This window comes from Dermochelys coriacea, chromosome 6 (assembly GCF_009764565.3).
Source record: "Dermochelys coriacea isolate rDerCor1 chromosome 6, rDerCor1.pri.v4, whole genome shotgun sequence".
Taxonomy (NCBI): Eukaryota; Metazoa; Chordata; order Testudines; family Dermochelyidae; genus Dermochelys; species Dermochelys coriacea.
In genome coordinates, this window is record NC_050073.1 from 25,098,729 (window position 1) to 25,119,798 (window position 21,070).

The following is a 21,070-nucleotide window of genomic DNA, read 5'->3' on the forward strand; positions in this document are numbered from 1 at the left end:
CCACCCTGTCAGGTGCATCAAGCACATATTTGGGCACAACTAATGATTCTGCTGTAGAACTTTTCACAGTTTGTAAACGATTAGTGGCATGGTTGCCTCGGGACAGGGTTTCTGTTCATGGACAAATGTTTCGAACAGAGTTAGGCATAGAATTTAAGGCCAGAAGGGACCACCAGATCATCTACTCTGACCTCCTGTCCATCACAAGCCACCAAAACCTGCGCACTAAACTGAACACAAATTAAATTAGACCAAAGTATTACAGCCCTTAGGAGACTCCACTATTATGTGCTACAAGCAGAGAATAGGAGGAACTGAGGTTTACCAGTGCTTGAGGCACCTGCCTAAAATGGCAGAAATTGATTAAGTAAGATTAAGACCCAGATAGCCATGTGTCACTCTTGTTAGCAGTGCCCTTGGCTACTATTTGGTTGCCTTCTTGCTACCAAGTTATTGCCCTGTTTGGAATGTAGACAGGACAGGCTCAGACTATATAACCATGCTGTCATGTCCTCCTTCCTCCCTGCTGTTGGTGTGGTAATAATCTGAGTTCATTGTTCTGTTACTTGTGGAAACACAACTGCAGAGTGAACACAAATCAATTGTTTGCTGTAATTGTGCCCTTCTGTTTCATCTTTCTACTAATAAACATCTTATCAATAAGGTCAGATAAAGGTAACCTAACCTGATAGTGTATATTTGGCTTTCTTCAGTCTCTGGGACAACCTGAACTGGCTTCTAAACAAACACCTGTGGTTTGTTAAATAGCCAGCAACTGAAAAAAAAACCTGTCTGGTTAAGTGAAGCAAAATATGTTCCAGGAGTGGGACCAACCCAGGAGGAACACAAACTGGGACAACATTGCAGTGATTTTGGCTCTTCACACTTCCATTTCACAGCTCCAGGCAGGTTAACATTGGCCAGAATATTTAATACAGGATGATCTACAGGATAATGTATCCTCTTTCATAACCTTGACAGCTTTTTTGATTCTTCAGCTAATATCCATATTAAAAGCATCATAGTGGATTTCACTGACAGTCAAAACAAATGTCGGTTAAATTCATATTGGGGCCCAGTCCAGCTTCAAGGCTTTTGTACCATATGGGATCCATAAACCTCACAGGGCAAGTGTGATTTAGAAAGGGAGGCTATTTATGATTTGGAAACGGAATTACCCCCTAGTGGCAGAAAGGCCACTAACAAGGTGAGGAATTCAGAAGTGTCTATTTAAAAAGCAGTTTTAATCTGCAGGTATAAAAATAAAATCAAGCAGCTGACTGGTGTACTGCTAAAAGGTGGAGAGAATACATAAAAAGTGAAGGGCACAGCTATGCAACTTTTCCTCACTGGGGGTATATAGGAGCAACTGTGATATTTGGTATCTGAGTGCGATTCATATGAAAACATGCGTGCAATTAGCTCTGCAAATAACCACCATTGCCTAATCCATCTGTCCGCTCTGATGGTTAAAAATAAGATCCCTAGTGGAGATATCCGAAATCCAGAAATTATATCTTCAGCTTGTGAAACTGCTGTGTCAGCCACAGCACTGTAACATGTATACATTTAGTACTTAAAAGCATGTAACCGTGTCATGCTACGGGAAGCAAGCCATCATCGTTCTTCACAGGATTAATTTACCGTATATGATGGTATGTGCAGCTGCAGCAGCAGTTGGAGGAGAAGGAGAATAAGCCAATGGTTAGGAATCATCTTAGCAGCTAGAAGACTTGTCTCATGTTCTGAGGTAACACTGTTGACATTCAAAGTACCTTCCTCTTGATGCAAAATCTAAGAAGGATCAGAGAGGGCAAAACATAGGCTCAGAAGGTACAATTGTGACATGGCTTTACATGGGTATATATAGAAGAAAAACATGCTTGCAGCCTCCCACCCTTCCTTCCCAGTGCAGCTGCAGAAGGGCCTGTCCTATCTGCAGTCCCTGTCCATGGATGAGCATGGGAACTGCACATCTCCAGAGACACATAGCGCTCCAGAGGAGCCATGCTCCTCACTTTTTTTCCTCTGCATCAGTCTGCAGAGCAGGCTAACCTCCCTGAGGAAGCAGGCAGCATTATTCTAAAGGATGATTCAGCCTAGGTAGTCTGTGTACTCATGGGAGGTGGGGTTGTCTCAGTCTCTCCCTGATTTTCCCAAGAAGGAGAATGGGCGTACAGCTCCACACCAGCCCCTACACAGGACAAGGGTTAAAACCACAGTTTGGCCCATCACAGTCAGTTAGAAAATCTCTAGTAAATCATTTAGTCCACCCCACTGAAAGGACAGGATTATCCCCAGCATAGTTTTCTATTGCTTTGTTCAGTTTAGATATACAAATATAGTCAGAGACGGGATGGTACCACCTCCTCCCTTGGTCTAGTAGACCCTCCCCATTGAGAACTGTTGTCCTAGTATCTATCTTTACTCCTAGCTAAATCCCTTTGCCCCACACTAGATAATTAATTAACCGTCTTTGGTTTTTAAATTCTTCAGATGGTTGTTGCCACTAGACCAGTTTCATTTCCTAGTCAAGCAAACTATTGCATCAGTCCCTTGGCCACAGGAAGGCTGCCTAAGGTCTACAGGTGGATTTGTGCTGGCACCAGGACCCAGCAGCCACCTCTGTAGTGGGGAGCCCACAGATGGCCTGTACCAATCCTAAAGCGGGCAGTGGTGGCCGTGCAGGGAATGTGTCCAAGGCAGCCACAGATGAACTGATTCAGAGCATCAACCTGCTAATTGGAGCTCCAATGGAATCCTTAAAGGAAACTAAAGCTAACCTCCCAAGGAGGAACCTACAGTGAACGAGTGCAGTAGAAATACCACCTGCTATCCTCATCAAGGGCTCCCCTGCTCAGAATGGCACACCAAGGTACAGTTTGCATCTCACTATGCTAATATGGCACAGTCAGTGTAGCTCCCCACATTTGCTCCCATTGAGCCGAGAGACATATTTAAATCAGTTATTTCAGTCCTCCTTCATAAATTGGTACCAGGGCTGGCCTTACCATGAGGCGAACTGAGGCGGCCTGGGGGGACCACTAGGACCTAGAGTGTAGAAAATTGTGTGTGCTTCTGGGGCATATGTATTCTCTCTTCTCTAGATGCACAGAGATGGTGGAGTGCTGTGCTGGAGGAAGGAGGACACAAGAGACATAACAGGCAGGCAGGAGAAAAGGTGAGAGGGAATAACAGAAAGCAGCAGGAGCTGCAGGGAGAGAGAGGAGGAGGAGCCTCTTATGTACCTCTCTGGCACCCCCAGGAGCCTGGACTGATTAACACCAGCTTCTCAGGGAGCTTCCTGTTTCTGCTGCTTCCCTGAACCCACTTGAGGAGAACAGGTAGTCAACTGAAGTAGTAGGAGCCAGTTAGGCCCTTAAGACGCTGATATCTTTCCTCACTCAGGCCCTGCTACCAGCTTGCTTATTTGTCTCCTTCACTTGAGTGTTGAGAGCCACTATAGCTGGCACAGAACAGCAGTCATGAGTCAAAGAAGAAAACGCCTCTCTGGGGCAGGATTCAGAAAAAGAAAGAAAACAAAGGAAGCTTTTCTATGGAAGCAAGAAGGGGCTCTCCTGAGATACATGTTCACGGTGAGCCTTCTGGCCCCAGTGAGGATGTGAGTGGTGAGATGCCGCCTGATCTTCCACTTAGTCAGAGTGCAGGTGACCTGGCAGCTACTGCAGCATCCATATCTCCATCTCAAATGGATGTAACCATGCACATTCCTGAAGAAAAGTGTAGATCAGAAAAGAGTGTGGTGGAGGCGCAAGAAGCTGCTGCTGCTGAGTTTAGTTCCTTAAGTCTAGATGATCCAGGACTGTGGACCCACTTGAGCAATAGCCTGAGGGACTTCCTTGTACTGCATGGGCCACAGCAAGTGAAAAATTTCATGTTCCCGAAAGACAATGAAAATAGATGTTTCCATCCAACACGTTACTGGTGTGAAATCCCCAATGGTGACAAAGTGGAGAGGCCATGGTTTATATACTCAAAAACCCAGAAGCCTGCATGCTGTTTTTGTTGCAGACTCTTCCAGTCTAATGTTCCAGCCACATTGGGTTCTACAGGAACAAAGAACTGGAAAAATCTGGCTAGAAATCCTGGCATGCCATGAAGGCAGCAAATCATGAGAGAGCATTCCATAGGTGGAAAGAGCTTGAGATGAGACTAAGGTTAAAGGCCACCATAGATGATCAGCATCAAGAGAAGATTGCATCAGAGTCTCTTTACTGGCAAAATGTTCTGAAAAGGCTCATTGCCATTGTAAGAATGCTTGCTACCCAAAACCTAGCACTGCGTGGCACTTCAGATCAGCTGAATGTGCCAAACAATGGAAACTTCCTTAAAATTGTGGAGCTGATGGTTGAGTTTGATGCTATACTCCAGCATCTAAGAAGAGTCACCACCCAAGAAATGTACACACACCACTACCTTGGAAAAACAATTCAAAATGAGATCATACAGTTACTGGCAACAAAAGTCAAACAGAAGATGGTGGCAGATCTGAAGTCAGCAAGATATTACTCGGTTATTCTGGACTGCACACCTGACATCAGCCATATGGAACAATTGACTTTTAATGGTGTTTTTTGTAACAACAACAGAACCTAGTGAAAATGTCCCTGCAATGGTGACTTTCAGAGAGTATTTTCTAGAATTTATTGACATTGATGATACTATAGGAGCTGGTATGACAAATGTGCTTCTTAAAAAGCTGGAAGATACAGGAATTGCGATAGCCGACATGAGAGGTCAGGGCTACAATTATGGTGCCAACATGAGAGGAAAGAACAGAGGAGTGCAGATATGGATCCGAGAGTTAAACCCTCGAGCTTTTTTTGTCCCATGCAGTTCTCATTCATTGAACTTGGTGGTTAGTGATGCAGCATCAGCTTCTAGTGAGGCTACTGAATTTTTTAATGTAATTCAAAGCATCTATGTATCTTTCTCTGCATCCACTCATCGATGGCAAATTTTGAAGCAACATCTGGGAACATCCTCTCTGACACTGAAACCACTGAGTGCCACACGATGGAAAAGTTGAGTGGAGGTGATAAAGCCTATCATACACCAAATTGGGAAGATGGATGATGCCATAGTTGCCATTATGGAGGAGAATGCTATGACAGGAACTGTTCATGGGAGAACAGTGGCAGAGGGAAATGGAATCACCAGAAACATATATAACTTCAAATTTCTGTGTGGCTTAGTGTTGTGGCATGACATACTGTTTGAAATAAATGTTGTAAGCAAGAGACTCCAAGGTGTTTGCTTTGATATATCTGGAGAAATGGAACAACTGGACAAAGCAAAGTCATACCTACAGTCTTCTCGGTCAGATGAGGGATTTCAAAACGTTCTGAAGAGTGCACAAAAGTTGGCAGAGGAACTTTACACTGAAGCTATTTTCCCACCCATTCAAGAATACAAGTCACCAAAGAAGAAGGCATTTTGATTATGAGGCACTGGATAATCTCATAAGAGACCCCAAACAACAATTCAAAGTTGAATTCTTTAATCAGGTGCTAGATTGTGCAATACAGTCAGTTGAAGAACGTTTCATGCAGCTCAAGTAATACAGCAGTATATTTGGGATGTTGTATGATATTCCAAAGCTCCTCACTATACCTGAAGAAGACCTACACCAGCAATGCAGGGCACTAGAGACAGTGTTGACACATGACGACGTGCGCGATATTGATGTGAGTGATTTAGGTGATGAACTGAAAGCCCTTTCAAGATGCATTTCAGGAGGATCAACTCCAAAGGCTGTTCTGGAATATATGTGCATAAATAAGATGACCACCCTCTTTCCAAATGCTTTTGTTGCTCTGCTCATACTTCTAACACTTCCTGTAACAGTTGCCAGTGGACAACACAGCTTCTTCAAGTTGAAGTTAATAAAAACACATCTATGCTTCACAATGACACAGGATAGGCTGCTCAGCCTTGCAACCATCTCAATAGAGCATGAGCTGGCCCAGACTGTGGACCTTCAGCAGGAAGCAGTTCAAATCTTTGCAATCAAGAAGGCACGGAAAGCACCGCTTTGATTATTCAAACAGATAAAAATGCCAGTGTTTACTGTGCAGCCAAGAAAAGTTACATTTGCTATTCAGGTGTTTGAAAGTTAAGTGTTACTTAACATTTTTGAACAAGGCATTTTAAGTTGTTAGTTCTCCTTTATTGGGGTAGGTAGCAGAGCAGTACCATGAGAGGAGTAGAACAGGAAGAAGGGAGAATTGAGACTTTTCAAAGTTTTGGCCCAGGCAAGGGGGCATGGGGGCATCATTTGAGCTCCCTGCCTCAGGTGCCAAAATGTTGTAGATCAGCCCTGATCAGTACCTCCAGCACCTCCTCATTTTGGTTGCTGCTATTTGAACTCTTTCCCTTTTTGTCAGTCTTTTTTTTTTTTTTTTTTTTTTTTGGTACTGAGTTGTTCAGGATTTAACCTATTATTCTAGCGCTGCAGAATGGATTTGCCTATTGTCTCAGCAGTTTACATGGATGGACATTGTAAAGCATGTGCAGGCACACAGGAGAGTCAACATCATGGGCTGTGATAGGATAAAGATATTTAGCCTCCTAACAAACTAAATGTTAAATATTCAGGGAGTATTTTGTTCATTCTTCTTTAATGCTGGTCTCCAGGATTCTTTTTACAATTGTATTTGTTAGGCAGGTCTGCCTCTGTAAACACACGGGGACAGATTCATCCTTAGTGCCATAGTGAGCTAAATTCATTTCTGAAGCTCACACAATAGATGAATTTGGCCTATTGGAAGTAAAACAAGCTCTCCGAAGGTCCTAATTCTTGTCAGTTTGCTCAGGACTAATTCTGTGGCACTTCATTAATTTAAGTGACCTATTAATGGTTTTGCTTCAGCGTGTGGCTTCAAAAATGAGCTGTGATTAAGTTTTTAATCTCTGTCTCATTGTTTAAACTAAAGAAATGTTTTGTCCCAATTTCTCCTTCCTAGACACTGACGGTGGGAGTAGAAGGACCCGAGAAGTATCTAAAATAATTATTATAAAGTCATTGATTGTGATAGAGAACACTGCACAGTTTTTAAATTTCACTGCAGAAACATCCCTTACTGCATATTTTTATAGAGAACAAATGTACAAGCCACACAGTAAACTGAATAGCTGGGGCACTGCAGTGGGTATCCTCTAATGAACATTGCACTGATCAAAAATTTTGCATTCTACATTCTGCCCAATCCCTTTTCTCTGCTTTCAGTGTGCAGAAACTGAGTGAATTTTTATCAAGTGAAGAAATTGGAGAAGAGCATGATAAATGTTCAGAGCCAAGAAATGCAGACAACCACAGCAAATACCAGGTGGTTGTAAGTAGTAATGTTCAGTTGTATACTGTGTGGGTGGACTGATTTACTCCCCTTGCTAATTCCTGGCAGATCACTCCAATAATCTTGTCCACTTCCTACTAATTTAATGGCTGCAATTGTAAAAATCCATCTTAATATCCTGTTTCCTGTAGATCATAGCATGAGTGTTTTGAAGGCACTCTCCTCGTCCCATCACCATTCACCATGTATTTCTGTCTTCCTGATCTTGCACAGCCCCTCAGAGTTGTTAACCGTAAGAGGCCTGCCAGAGAAGACTGGAACAATTACAACTCTCACATGAGAAGACCTGTTAACATCACAGAAGGAGATGATTTTTGTGTAAAGGTGATATTAAGGTCACTCTTTCTAATAATGCTGTTAATAAATTTGACTAATAATCATTCTTAAACTCCTACAGTTCCAAGGTCAAAAATTATTGGATAATCTAGAGCTGCCAGACACCTAATTCCACTTAAAAAAAACCCAAAAGCAAAGAGTAATTTTTTTTATCCCCACTGTTTCCTAAAGAAGCTGTTGCCATCCATTTTGCTTCAAGTAAAGAACAGATTGCTGAATTGATTTTCAGTTTATTGCTTTTGAATAGTTGTGTGTATGTCCTCCTTAAAACTCCTTCAGCCCTTCTACATTTCATGTGTTTTTGAACAATTGGCCCTAACCACAAAACAAAAACTTCCAGCTTCTCCAAAGAAAGGATTAGAAGCCCTCAACCCACTTTAAAGATGGATGTGTCTGACTTGCTATAGAACTGTCTGGCAGTAACAAATGTTGATGCCTGTTATAATGATGGAGTTATTTATTTAGCCTGTCTGCTACAGCGTGTGCATCCCTGACAACAAAATGAGTGATATCTGTGCCAGTTCATTTATTACTAAAGGGACTAAGTAGGACAGCTGGTTAGTGCATTAGCTTTTATACTCTGAAGAATCGGGTACATATCCTGACTCTGCTCAGAGGTAAAATGGGATTACTGTTCTGATTTTTGAGTCCTTGAGCCTTTCTAGCATGGGGCAGACTGCCAGGAAGATAGGCTCCTTCTCAGAGATCCACTGTTTCTGGGGAAAAGAATATCAGGCAGTGCTGAGACAGGAGAGAGAATTTTGCAGCCCCCAGGACTCTGGAACGGTAGTGATATAGCCAGAGACTATGGATGCAGGATTTGACTGTAAATAGGGTAGAAAAAAAAATTGATCAAGGGCCAGCTGCCAGCAACTGCAATCTTTGGCTCCCTCAGCTGTCACCATTGTCACAAGGTGACCCAGGGCTGCTCCCAAGCCCTGGTGTTCCTGGCTTCTCTTGCATCCCAGGCAGTTCCTTGCTGTTCCTTTCCCCAGGGAATCTCTTTTTCAAGTAAAGATTCCTTGGCTGCTGCCTTTCTTCTAGAGAGACAGGGAAGGACCCCAAAGCCTTTCTCTCATTTTTTCCTGGTGGCTCCCCAAGGTAACAAATGCCACTTTTCCCCTGTGGAAGTTGCAAGCCAACACAAAACGATGCCCCATTCTACCTCTTTCCCAGGTCCAAATATGCTGGGCCAGACTCTGAGCTCTTATATCGCTGTAAACCTGTTGGCTTCTTCGGTGGAGTCATTCCTGCTTCTCTCTCAGTAAGAGAGGACAATCAGCCCAATTCATCTACCGTGCTGAAAAATTGCTCCCCAAGTCCCCATTTATCGGAGTGTCACAGGAAAGCTTCACTCCAGTTAAAGCCCTGGAGCACTACTCTACAGTAATTTTTAAAAGGAGTGAAGAAAGGATCAGATAAATCTGGGTGAGGGAAAAAGTTACCTCAAAACCTGGCAGAGAATCATACATAAGAAACACAAAAGAAAATAACCTAAGAGTGACTATTGAAGCAATACTTAATTTCTGCTTCAGAAGACGTATTATGTGGAAAATTCTGTAAACCTGTTACACTTGGGACTCTGACTGCAGCCATGTAAAAGAGTGGTCTTATGGGGTCTACAGAGAGCAGCCAAGGCCCCTGAACCATTTAAGTGGTACATAGACCTTGTGCTTGCTCTATGCACAGGGATGAATGTCACCCATGTTTTGCATGCTGATATATTCCTAACACTTAAGATGTGGCAAACCCACAAGGTAAGCTGCAGAATTTGTAGTAGAATCACATGAAGGCTGACACCTGCACATAAAGAGCTGGTTAAATTGTTTTAAATTGTTTCAGAATTTCATCAGAATTGTTTCACACACTAATTCAAAAACTTCTCACAAAAGCTTTTCACCATTTTTCAACTAGCTCTCACAGTCACATGGGTGCAGAGTATCAGTCAGAGAAAAGGGGGCCCCTTTTTGAAAATCAGGCACTGAAGGGTTCAGCTTTTCTTCTTTGAGCAGAGGCAACCCTGGTCTCATGTCCAATTTAAGGATGACAACAGATGTTTCTCTCGTATGCCAAAAACAAACAGGTGTGTTCTGACGGTGGGGTTTTTTCCATTTTTCATTTCTCAACATATTGCCACAGATCACAAATGGATTTTTCACCTGGACACCTGAAGGATCTGCAGCATTGTCCAACATTGATATCCGAATCCCTCAAGGTAAAAAACCACAGCAGATGTATATATTAACACATGTTCAGCAAATGTCTGGTAATCGGAACCTCAAATATGCTTCCCACTCTCCCAGGTCAGTTAACAATGATCGTAGGACAGGTGGGCTGTGGTAAGTCTTCACTCTTGCTTGCGACACTTGGGGAGATGCAGAAGACTTCTGGGAACATATTCTGGAACAGGTAACTTTATTTAAAGATTTCATGTTTGTGCTGAATGGTAATAGGTCAGAAAAGGGCCAGATTCTACCCTCAGAGCCATGTACACAGCTCTTGTGAATTCAGTGCGTGTTGTGGACATGTATCCAAGGGGAGAAGTTAGTCCTAAAGGTCACCATGTCTCATCCATGGTCTCGCATCATAGGTATTGGAAAAATCGCAGTGTGCTCAGGATACTTCCCTGATGCACCTGGCCTGCTTTGTGGGCCATGTTGGGGGAGCATAGTCTTGTCCGTATGCCATTCTCAAGGGGACACAGAAGAAGTTGTTACTGTGCTCCAACAAGGGCAGGCTGTTATGTCTGGCTTTTGTATGGGCAATGTGGAGAGAAAGCGACTGCACCCCAGAATTTGAATAAGAGACAGTCAGTCTGGTCTTTGAAATATCAAGTCAAATTTCAATTAATGTATTGTATACTGTGCTTTTATAAGATTTTCAATCACATCCCACCATCTCTGCTCATTATCAGAGATAAATGTGTGTGAATGTTTTTCATCTTGGGCATATTACAAGAATAGATTTTTTTTTTTCCAGTTTTACTAGGCACTGTGAACTAAAACTCTTTAAGGTACAATTGCTTGTGTGAAGTCTATGGACAAGTTGCAGAGGAATCTAGCAGATATAAATACATTTTCTTCCAACTGACTGGGAATTAAGGAACAACCATGCAGTTAGAGGATGCTCTGATTGGCTGAGAATCATTATTAGCCAATCAATGAACAGGGATTTTACATACTGCACTGTTTCAGAGAAGTAACTTCACCCTCAGCCAATCAGAGTGATGTACTTTTTCATAATTGATGATACCTAGCTCAAAGTGCTTTACAAAAGAGGTCAGTATCATTATCCCCATTTTACAGGTTGGGAAACTGAGGCACTGATAGGTGATGTGGGTTGCTCAAGGTCACCCAGCAGGTTGTTGGCAGAGCCAAGAATAGAAAGCTGGTCTCCGGAGTCTTAGTCCAGTGCTCTGTCTATTAGGCCGCACAGCTTTGGAGAGAAACCAGAGTATAACCTCAAGAAAGTTGTGCATCAGCAGCTGTAGCGTATCCTTTCACTCTGATTAGCTGAAATAACTCCATTTCAGTAAAACTGTAAATATTTTATTTAAAAATTTTATTTTACTGCTGATTCTAAACTAAAGCAGACGAAATTGAGTCTTATCAGACTGTTATAAATAGTACTGGCTTGTTGACCAAGTATGTGCTCAATAACAGTGTAAAGGTCATGACTGGTTTTAATTTCTTTTATCCCATTGTGCCAAAGTATGACGGGTTCAAATCCAGCAGTTATCACATTTGCTTTGCTATCTGTCACGTGTACACAAGAGCTTCCAACTGAAACAACCTTAGCACAGCTCCTACTGACTTCCCAAGGGCAAGATTCTTTTCTCATCTTTCAGAACCACAGTCTGTAGAACATTCTGCAGGGGTCCCAGTTTGAGCGTTGCCTTCAATTATATATAAATTGTGCACACCTGCAGTACCGCTACCAGATGGGAGCTGCACGGATTTCTAGTTTCTGGCCAGGCAGATTCTAAGGGGATGGCCACACTGGCAGAGTTACAGCGCCAGCAGGTACAGCACCGCTCGGAGAGCACTGAAGGGAAACTGCTGTTGTGTGTTCACACTGTCAGCTGCCTGCGCATAGTATGTTCACGCTTGCGGCACTTGCAGCGGTATTCAGAGCAGTGCACTCTGGGCAGCTGTCCCACAGAGAAGCTCTTCATCTTTTGCCACTAAGAGTTGTGGGAAGGTGGAGGTAGGTTGCAGGGTATCCTGAGTACTGTCCCAATGCCCCATGATGCATTGCTTCACATCCCAGCAATCCCTGTGCTTCCATCCACATTTGTCGCCATCTTTCAATGGTTTGTGTACTACGCGCTTTGCCTCTTCGCCCGATCTGTTGACCAGTATGCTACTCACTCTGACTACCATGTCATGAGTGGCAGTGGAGTTATTCCTTAAACGACAAAGGCAAGCGGAGTGCAACATTGATCTCACCATGTGTAGTAGCTACGATATGAGAATGCTTGTGGCATTCATGGAGGTGTTGACCACAGTGGACTTGGGAAACAAGCACTGAGTGATGGGGTGGGATCACATCGTCATGCACGTCTGGGATGATGAACAGTGGCTGCAGAACTTTCAGGTGAGGAAAGCCACATTCATGAGACTGTGTGATGAGCTCTCCCCAGTCTTGTGGCACAAGGACATGAGAATGAGAGCTGCCCTGTCATTGGAGAAGCATGTAGCAATTGCACTGTGAAAGCTGGCTACTCCAGACTGCTACCGATCGGTTGCTAACCAGTTCGGAGTGGGAAAGTCGACCGTTGGACTTGTGTTGATGGAAGTGTGCAGGGCCATTAATCTCATCCTGCTCCGAAAGACCATGACTTTGGGCAACATGCGTGACATTGTGAATGGCTTTGCACAAATGGGTTTCCCTAACTGCAGAGGGGTGATATATGGCACGCATATTCCAATTCTGGCACCAGACCACCTAGCTACTGAGTACATTAGTTGGAAGGAGTATTTCTCTATGGTTCTCCAGGTGCTTGTGGATCACTGTGGGCATTTCATGGACATTAACACAGGCTGGTCCAGAAAGGTGCATGACGCATGCATCTTTCGGAACAGTGGCCTGTTCAGGAAGCTTCAAGCAGGGGCTTTCTTTCCGGACCAGAAGATTATTGTAGGGGAAGTCAAAATGCCCATTGTGATCCTGGGAGACCCCACCTACTCCTTAATGCTGTGGTTTATGAAGGCATACATGGGGCACCTTGACAGCGGCATGGAGCGGTTCAACAACAGGCTGAGCAAGTGCAGAATGACTGTTGAGTGTGCTTTTGGCCATTTAAAGGCTCACTGGTGCTGCCTCTAGGGGAAGCTGGACCTGGCCAATGACAATATTCCGATGCTTATAGCCGCGTGCTGTATGCTCCAAAATATTTGTGAAGGGACAGGTGAAAGCTTCACTCAGGGCTGGACCACTGAGGCTCTGTGCCTGGAGGCTGAATTTGAACAGCCAGAGACCAGGCTATTAGAGGGGTGCAGCACCAGGCCATAAGGATCAGGGATGCCTTGAGGCAGCAATATGATGCTGAAAGCCACTAATATTTGTTGCTATGCTCAGGAGTGCAGTGCTTGTAGTGCTAGGAGGTGATTGTGATTGGTGCAGACAATGCACTATGAAGGTTTAAGATAATTGTCTGTTGCTTTGCAGGGCTGTGTTTGCTTTCAATTAAGACAATGAAGATTGTTTTCAAATCAACACAATTCTTTTATTAAAAAACAAATGGAGGAGAGAGGCTAAAAAAAAAATCAGCACTGAGGGATATGGGGGAAGGGAAGGTCCCAGGAGGAGGTGGGGTCCCAGGACAGTTAAAGATTTGTGTATGTTTAGGGATCATATCCAGCCTTCTTCTTTGGAGTACAGTGCAGTGAGTACTTGGAGTACTTCAGCAGGGCCAAACTGCAGAGGGATGGGTGTTGAGTGCAGTGGTTAGTGAAGTCCACAGTGCTGGATAGTGACAGGGAAGGAGTGGAATGCAGTGGGTACAGCCTGGAGCCAGGAGGTTGATAAGAGTGTGTTGGCAGTGTCTGGGGGGCGCATGGGAAAGAGTTTTGTGCAGAGGAGGGTGGGCACGGAGCTGCTCGGTTTGCAGTGCTAGTATCTCCTGGAGAGTGTCAGCTTGGCACTCCATAACGTGTAAGAGCCACTCCATAGCTTTATTCTGGCGCGCCGCGTTCGCCTTTTGGTCCCTCTTCTTGCTGTCCCGTTCAACTGGCTATAACAAAGAGGGAGGCTGGGCTCTCAAGGTCATCTCCATGAAGCCAAAATGCAATATTTTACAGAAACAGTATTGTTCGCAACACACAAACCACTGATTCAGTGATTTAAAACACAGCCACTATTCACATACCTGTCACTAACTGGCTGACCCCAGGCAAGCACACATGAGCTACAAGCCCCCTAAAATGGTGAGTAGCTGCAGGGGCAGGGAAGATCAGTGTTCCCGGACCCTGCTGTACACTGGGCACATGGCTCTTGGGGAGATCCAACACTGTAGGGGGTGCCTAATAATCATTCCTGTCCCCACATTTTCCACAGGCTGTATTAATTATGGAAGATATCTCGCTGCTGAGGGTGGGCAGGGAATCAAGGGAGGGTCTTCTCCAAGACTGCAGCTTCTGTCCTGGCCCTTATGCAGTTCACCTGTGTGCAGCAATGGTCCCCACCCCAGTGACAGCACAGTGGTGCAGGAAAGTTACTATTAATGGGGCAAGAAACAAAGCAGCTCTGCCAAAGAACCTGCAGCAGTGGATTGCCCAGTATCTCCAGGAGAGTTTCCTGGAGATCTGAGGCAGATTTCCATGAAGTGAGGGAGTCAATCAACAGCCTGTTCCACCACTCAGACTAGGCATGTGGTGGTACGCGGATCAAACAAATACAAGCCTGCTTTCTGCAACCCTCCTGCCCCCAACAACTCCCTTCAGTGATTCCCAAAATCAAAGCCACTTACCAGGGGCCTCCTCTCCTGTTTGCACTTGGCCAAGCTCCGACAGTTGTGACTGGTTAGCCTCCTCCAGGGTAGCGAAGAGTTCCTGGCTGTATGCATCTCTGACCTCCGAGTCATTCTCTGCCTCTGGGTCCCACTCCCTTCCACATCCTCGTCCAAGATTTCCTCCTCCTGGCTCGGTCCACTCTGGACTGGCACGTGAGCCACCGAAGTATCCACAGTGGCCTTCGCAGTGGAGGTGGGGTCATCACCAAGTATCATGTCCAGCTCTTTGTAGAACTGGCAGCTCATGGGCACAGCACCGGAGTGGTGGTTTGTCTCCCGCGCCTTGTGGTAGGCGTTCCGCAGCTCCTTCACTTTGACCCTGCACTGCAGTGTGTCCTGATCATGGTCCCTTTCTGTCATGCGTCGTGAAATCTGTCCGTAGGTATCATAATTCCTACGGCTGGAGCGCAGCTGGGACGGGACAGCCTCCTCTCCCCAAATGCTGATGAGGTCCAGCAGCTCGGGGATCGCCTGGTGTGTGGAGCAGGCATGGTCACCTGGAAAAATGTGCTGAGACCACTGCATGCATTACTGAGCAAACAGGAAAGGGACTTTCAAAATTTCAAAGGAATTTACGGGGTGGGGATGATGGTTGGTCACCTGAGGGCAGGGCAGTAAAGTTCAAACCGATGACCAGAGAGGCAAGAACAGGCATTGTGGGATGCCTCCCGGAGGCCAATCACAGCGCCGTAATCAACCAGGGTGTCTATACTGGCACTGCGGCGCACTACCCCCAGCGCAGAAAGCTGTACGCCTCTCATCGGGATGGTTTTTTTACAGTGCTGTAACTGCGTAGTTTCTGAGCACTAAGTGGCTTGGCAGCGTGTGCACCTCGAGAGTTACAGCCGCAGAAAGCTGCTTTACTGTGCAGAAACTTGCCATTGTAGACAAGGCCTCAGGTTCAAAGAGGGTAATCTCATCAAAAAATCACCATAGTTTGCTGTACTAGCTCAGGTAGTAATATGTGCCATGCAGATTAGTATGGGCTTTGTTACAGTACAGGGCAATTCTTAGCTCCAGTAACTCGCATTACAAAATAACTCTTAATTCCATCGCTCCAAATTCTTTCCCACAAGGACATTGCTCTAATGAAATTGGAAGGTCTATCCTTCATATATGTTAGAGAAAATGTATGATTCCCATTGATTTCAATGGGAGTTAAGTGCCTACTCACTTTTGAAACTCCCAGTAAGCATCTATCTGCATCTTTAGATGCCCAAATATCTTAAAATTTGGCCCAAGATGCAGTGGTCACAGCTGTAATGCTTGGAATGTGGCCCTATCAGAATTGAAATCAAATGCCCTCTAATTAAGGTGCCATAAATGTGCAGAATAGTGGGGATAAGGAGGTAAAGCAAGGGGAAGAAGACGGAGGACACAGAGGAAAGCAAAAAAGACTGAATTTGGGGGAATGTTCTCCTAAGAACATAAGAATGACCATACAGGGTCAGATCAATGGTATATCTAGTCCAGTTCCCTGTCTTCTGACAGCGGCCAGTGCCAGATGCTTGAGAGGGAATGAATGGAACAGGGCAATTATCGAGTGATCCAATCCCTGCTTCTGAGGGTCAGAAGTTTAGGAACACCCAGAGCATGGGGTTGCATACCTGACCATCTTGGTTAATAGCCATTGATGGGCCTATCCTCCATTAATGTATCTGGTGTGTGTTTTTTAACTCTTAACTTTTTGCTTTCACACATTCCCTGGCAATCAGTTGCACTGGGTGTCTGTATGTTGGGTGAAGAAGTACTTCCTTATGCTTAAAGCAAACCTGCTGGTTATTAATTTCATTGGGTGACTCCTAGTTCTTGTGTTATGTGAAGGGGATAAATTACATTTTTCTTATCACTTTCTCCACACCATTCATGATTTTATAGACCTGTATCTTATCACCCCTTATTTGTCTGTCTGTTTCCTAAACTGAACAGTCCCAGTCTTTTTAATCTCTCTTCATATGGAAGCTGTTCCACACCCCTAATAATTTTGTTGCCCTTCTCTACAACTTTTCCAATTCTAATATATCTTTTTTTTTGGAGCTGGGCAACCAGAATTGCATGCAGTATTCAAAGTGTGGGCGTACTATCCACCGGCATTATGATATTTTCTGTCTTATCTACCCTTTTCCTAAAGGTTTCTAATGTTCTGGTTGCTTTTTGACAGCCACTGCATATTGACCAGATTATTTTTAGAGAACGTATGCTCAATACTTTACAGAAACACAGAGCAAGGACCTGATTGAGCATTACTTGAACAAAACCCACCACTTTCTAGGATCAGGATTCAGGTAATGCAGTAAGTCAGATACAGGCTCATCACAGTGTATTGCTGCAGCACATGTTTCTTTTTCAGAGGGTGATGGTGCCACTCAGGCACTGCCTTGAGTCGAGTGGCACAAGTTTCCTGAGGGGAGAACTCAGTAGGATGCATGATCCAGGCCATGAGTGACCCATCTGAAAGGATCTGTACTACCCATCACACTGAGAGAGATGCAGTCCCTTCCTGCACTACCCAGTGCAGAGAAGGACCATGCAGACTGCATAATCCTGCTCCTAACCCACTCAACAGGCTGACATAGGGGAGTGAGGCCAAGTCTCTATCTCTCCCTGACCCCCATTTGGGAGCAATGTGTGCTACAGGGACTGAGACTGTCCCTGGTCCTTGTGCAGGGCATGCAAGGGATGGAGAAGATTTTCAATATATCAGCCCTTTCAGTGTTTCAATAAAGAATATATTGCTGTTGAATAAGCTTGCTATGCATTGAGATTCATGGGCTTTTGGACAGGAAGGCATGGTGGGGTTTATTTTTGATTATGTAGTGGCTTATGTGAGTAAAATGTACATTAATTGTGTGTGGGAGAGTGTTTTTAGTACAATAATACACAGAAAAAATACAACATGTTGAGAATTTTGCAGTCGGGAATTTTGTAGGCAATTGAATTTAGGTACCAAGATGGCTTATTATGGACTAACTTTTCAAAGGGGGACCATAACCTAGCTTTTTAAACAGCAGGTGTAGTTTTTTCCCATGTGCCTGCACAAACTTGCATTTGTTAGCAGAAATAGGGTAATTAGGTGGCTCCCGTTGAAGCACAAAAATTGTACTCCTTCCTAATTTCATTTGGTTTTCCCCATTGGACACACTCACTGATTTCCATTCTTCTCACTGGACCTGAAATTAGAATGACTCAGACAAGGCATGGCACATTTATATATTTAATAGATTGCTGTATCAAAACAACTTGGTTTTTAGACAGCTTGATACAATTGAAAATAGTCTAGACAATAATCCTCCGTCCCTCTCACACACCTACATACATATGCACACCTCCTAAGAACAGTGCTGACCCCAGCTGGGAAGACATACTCCTAGGTACTTATAGAAGCCTCAAGTGTTGTTCAGAGCTGAATGAGCTGACTATGAGGAAAACACTGCTGGTCACAAATTCACTTTTTTTTTATGACTGCTAAAACAAAGGGCAATTTCTGTAGCAGAAACAGATGCTGCTGTCTTCAAACAGCAGCAGCCTGTGATAAACAGTGTTTGCAGTCTATACCAAAGTGGAATTTAATTGTTACTCTTTCTGGGGCAGATTGCTCATATTTACTTAAGTAAACCATCTTTGTCTGCTTTTTATTTGTGATACAGCAGTATTCCTGACAGCGAGACAGGGGAAGATGTCAGGTATGGTATTATATGTGATTGTTGGTCTTTCTACTTTCTACTAAATTAATCACAGTGGAAGGAACCACCGGGGAATTCACCTTGTCAAACTATTCAATACTATTAAAAAGAAAAAACTTGGTGAGATGTGTGTGTGTTGTTTTGTTTTGTTTTTTTTAAAGTCAGCGGGGCTTGTGCTCTTAAAGCACTTAGGATAAAATTTTCCAAAGCACCTAAATGACTTAGGCTCCTAAATCTCTTAAGTGCTTTCATGAATCCCACTGTAAATTCCTAAATCAGGTTATTCCCTAATCAGCACTTTCTAGCACTATCACTTTAAAAGTCTCATTTGTTAATGCAATCTTTCACCTTTACCCTTGTCTTCATTTCCTTCATCCTGTCATGAGGCTTTTATTTTCACACCCCCAGGTCTTTGGGCATGTGGGAAATTAAAAAATATGTGGGGAGTCCAGATTAGTCCATGTCTTGGCCTGGCATCCTGACATGGAAATCATGTTTGCCTTATAGCTAATTTGAGAGCTGAGTTCATCTTGGATTTCTGGAATACTTCACAAATCTCATTCTGGAACAGACATTGCCATGCTTGGCATCTTAGCCTGGCATGCAAGTGTCTGGAATGTTGTACAGGTGATGGTTCTAAAAATCATGGGTGAAATCCTGGCCCCATTAAAATCAATGAGACCTTTGTCATTGATTTCAGTGGAGCCAGGATTTCACACTGTCCTTTTTTCTGACTCTCCCTATAGTGTATATCCCCTGCTGACCAGAATGTCATCCTGGCTCTCTGAAGCATTAACTACTCTGCTGCTGTTACTTTTGTATCCTCATGCTCCTCCACTACTGATTTGCTTGTTTCTCAAGTTTGTCCCCCAACCCATCAGATTGAGCACCTTTGGCTATGCTTATTTCCCATCTAAGTATGCATCTGATGGATCCCTTTGACAAGATCTTATTCCTGACCTTCAGTACATTTGCCTCTTACTCTCCAATGTTCTTTTACAGCCTCTTTATCTGCCATTACTATAAAGCAGTTCCTTATGTCTAATTCCTGAGCCAGATTCCAAGTTTTCTGTTCTCCTTACCTGTTCCGAATTGTCAAACCAACTAATATTTCTTTGTGAAAAAGGGTTATCAATTGACTGCTTATAAAGAGACAGAAGTCATATGGCTTGCTGATTCTTTATTGGTTTGCATTACACTGGATTAATACACTGTGCAAAATGTAGTTATTTCATTATTTGTGTCATCAGTTATATTCAAAATGCAGCCAGGACAATGAAAATAATTTAATAAACAGAGAGGCCGCTGACCAACTGTAGACAAGATTACTGTTTTTTAAATAAAAAATAATTTAGTGCGTACCATTTGCTGTAATAGCTATATCTGCTCATTGTTAGCACTAAATTGTCAAATTATTAGAAGTAATTCGTGTATCCTTAACCTTACTAACAACAAGAGGAATAACCTTCATGTTTCATTCAGATGTAGGAATTTTGTTATAAATTTGTAACATATTGTCGTGCATTTGTAGTGTGCGTGTATTGATAGCTACATATAGATGAATGCGTCCGATGAAGTGAGCTGTAGCTCACGAAAGCTTATGCTCAAATAAATTTTAGTCTCTAAGGTGCCACAAGTACTCCTTTTCTTTTTGCGAATACAGACTAACACGGCTGCTACTCTGAAACCTGTACATATAGATGGAACTCCTTGTATTTCAGGAGGTTTTTTAGCATAAAACTGCATTTATTTGTTACTATTCCTACTAAACATGGTTTGTTAAAGGTTCTAATCTTCCTTTGTGTTTGTGTTTTGAATTTTTAAACAGTTTGTGAAATCCTTATACAGTGTGTTTGCACTATAGGCAAAATTCTGCCCTAATTCACATCTGTGCAACCCCTCTAAAATCAGTGTGACTGCATGGGAGAACTGAGAGCAGAAATTGACTCTGTATGAGTTCCAGGATTATATGATATACAGAAAAACAGCTGCAGTACCTTTCAATTAAGCCCCCTTTTACTCTTGATTTAATGAAAAAAAAAAGGTACTGGGCGGGGGGGCGGGGTTGTGGGGTTTTGTTTTTGTTTTTGTTTTTTATTGTTTTCATAATAATATTGTAATAAGCTTTCGTGAGCTACAGCTCACTTCATCGGATGCATTCAGCTCACTTGTATTCAAATACATTTTTTAGTCTCTATGGTGCCACAAGTACTCCTCCTCTTTTTGTGAATACAGACTAACACGGCTGCTACTCTAAAACCTGAATATTGTAATGTTTCTTTTGTCGTCATTTCTATAACTTGATATTTGTCTGCTTATAAATGTCCTGAACTTGCAGGATTGGGCTCCAAGTGTACAGCTATCATTTCCATCAGCTTTCTATTTTTAAAAATGTTTAAATAATCCAGACTTTGAATATATGTTTTTTGTGTCTGAATTGAGAAATATGCTAAATGTGCAACAGCATACAAATTCTGCAATACTTTAGCAATATCCTTTGGATAAATGGGAGTTTTGTGTACATAAAGGCTGTAAGAATGTGGAGGAGAGGCACTCAGTTGTCTGATAGTTACATCTGAACTAGAATGCTTTACAGTATCTGCATTAAATAAAAAATAAGGTGATTTGAAACAGAACATAAAATCTGATCAGAATTAGAGAAA

At 43.3% G+C, this 21,070-nt stretch overlaps 1 protein-coding gene across 7 annotated transcripts in view; it reads left to right on the plus strand.

Annotated features, from left to right (window-relative positions):
• The window catches only part of ABCC8 (ATP binding cassette subfamily C member 8), a 146,281-nt gene that overhangs the window by 67,032 nt on the left and 58,179 nt on the right, over positions 1 to 21,070 (plus strand). For 4 of the 7 annotated variants that reach the window (XM_038406458.2, XM_043517608.1, XM_043517609.1 and 1 more), the window contains 5 exons: positions 7,250 to 7,355; positions 7,590 to 7,700; positions 9,852 to 9,927; positions 10,016 to 10,121; positions 18,372 to 18,407. In XM_038406458.2, coding sequence (XP_038262386.1) covers positions 7,250 to 7,355; positions 7,590 to 7,700; positions 9,852 to 9,927; positions 10,016 to 10,121; positions 18,372 to 18,407 — 435 coding nt within the window. The remainder of the gene's footprint in view (positions 1 to 7,249; positions 7,356 to 7,589; positions 7,701 to 9,851; positions 9,928 to 10,015; positions 10,122 to 18,371; positions 18,408 to 21,070) is intronic. The other 3 variants (XM_038406460.2, XM_038406462.2, XM_038406463.2) reach the window with 3 other exon arrangements.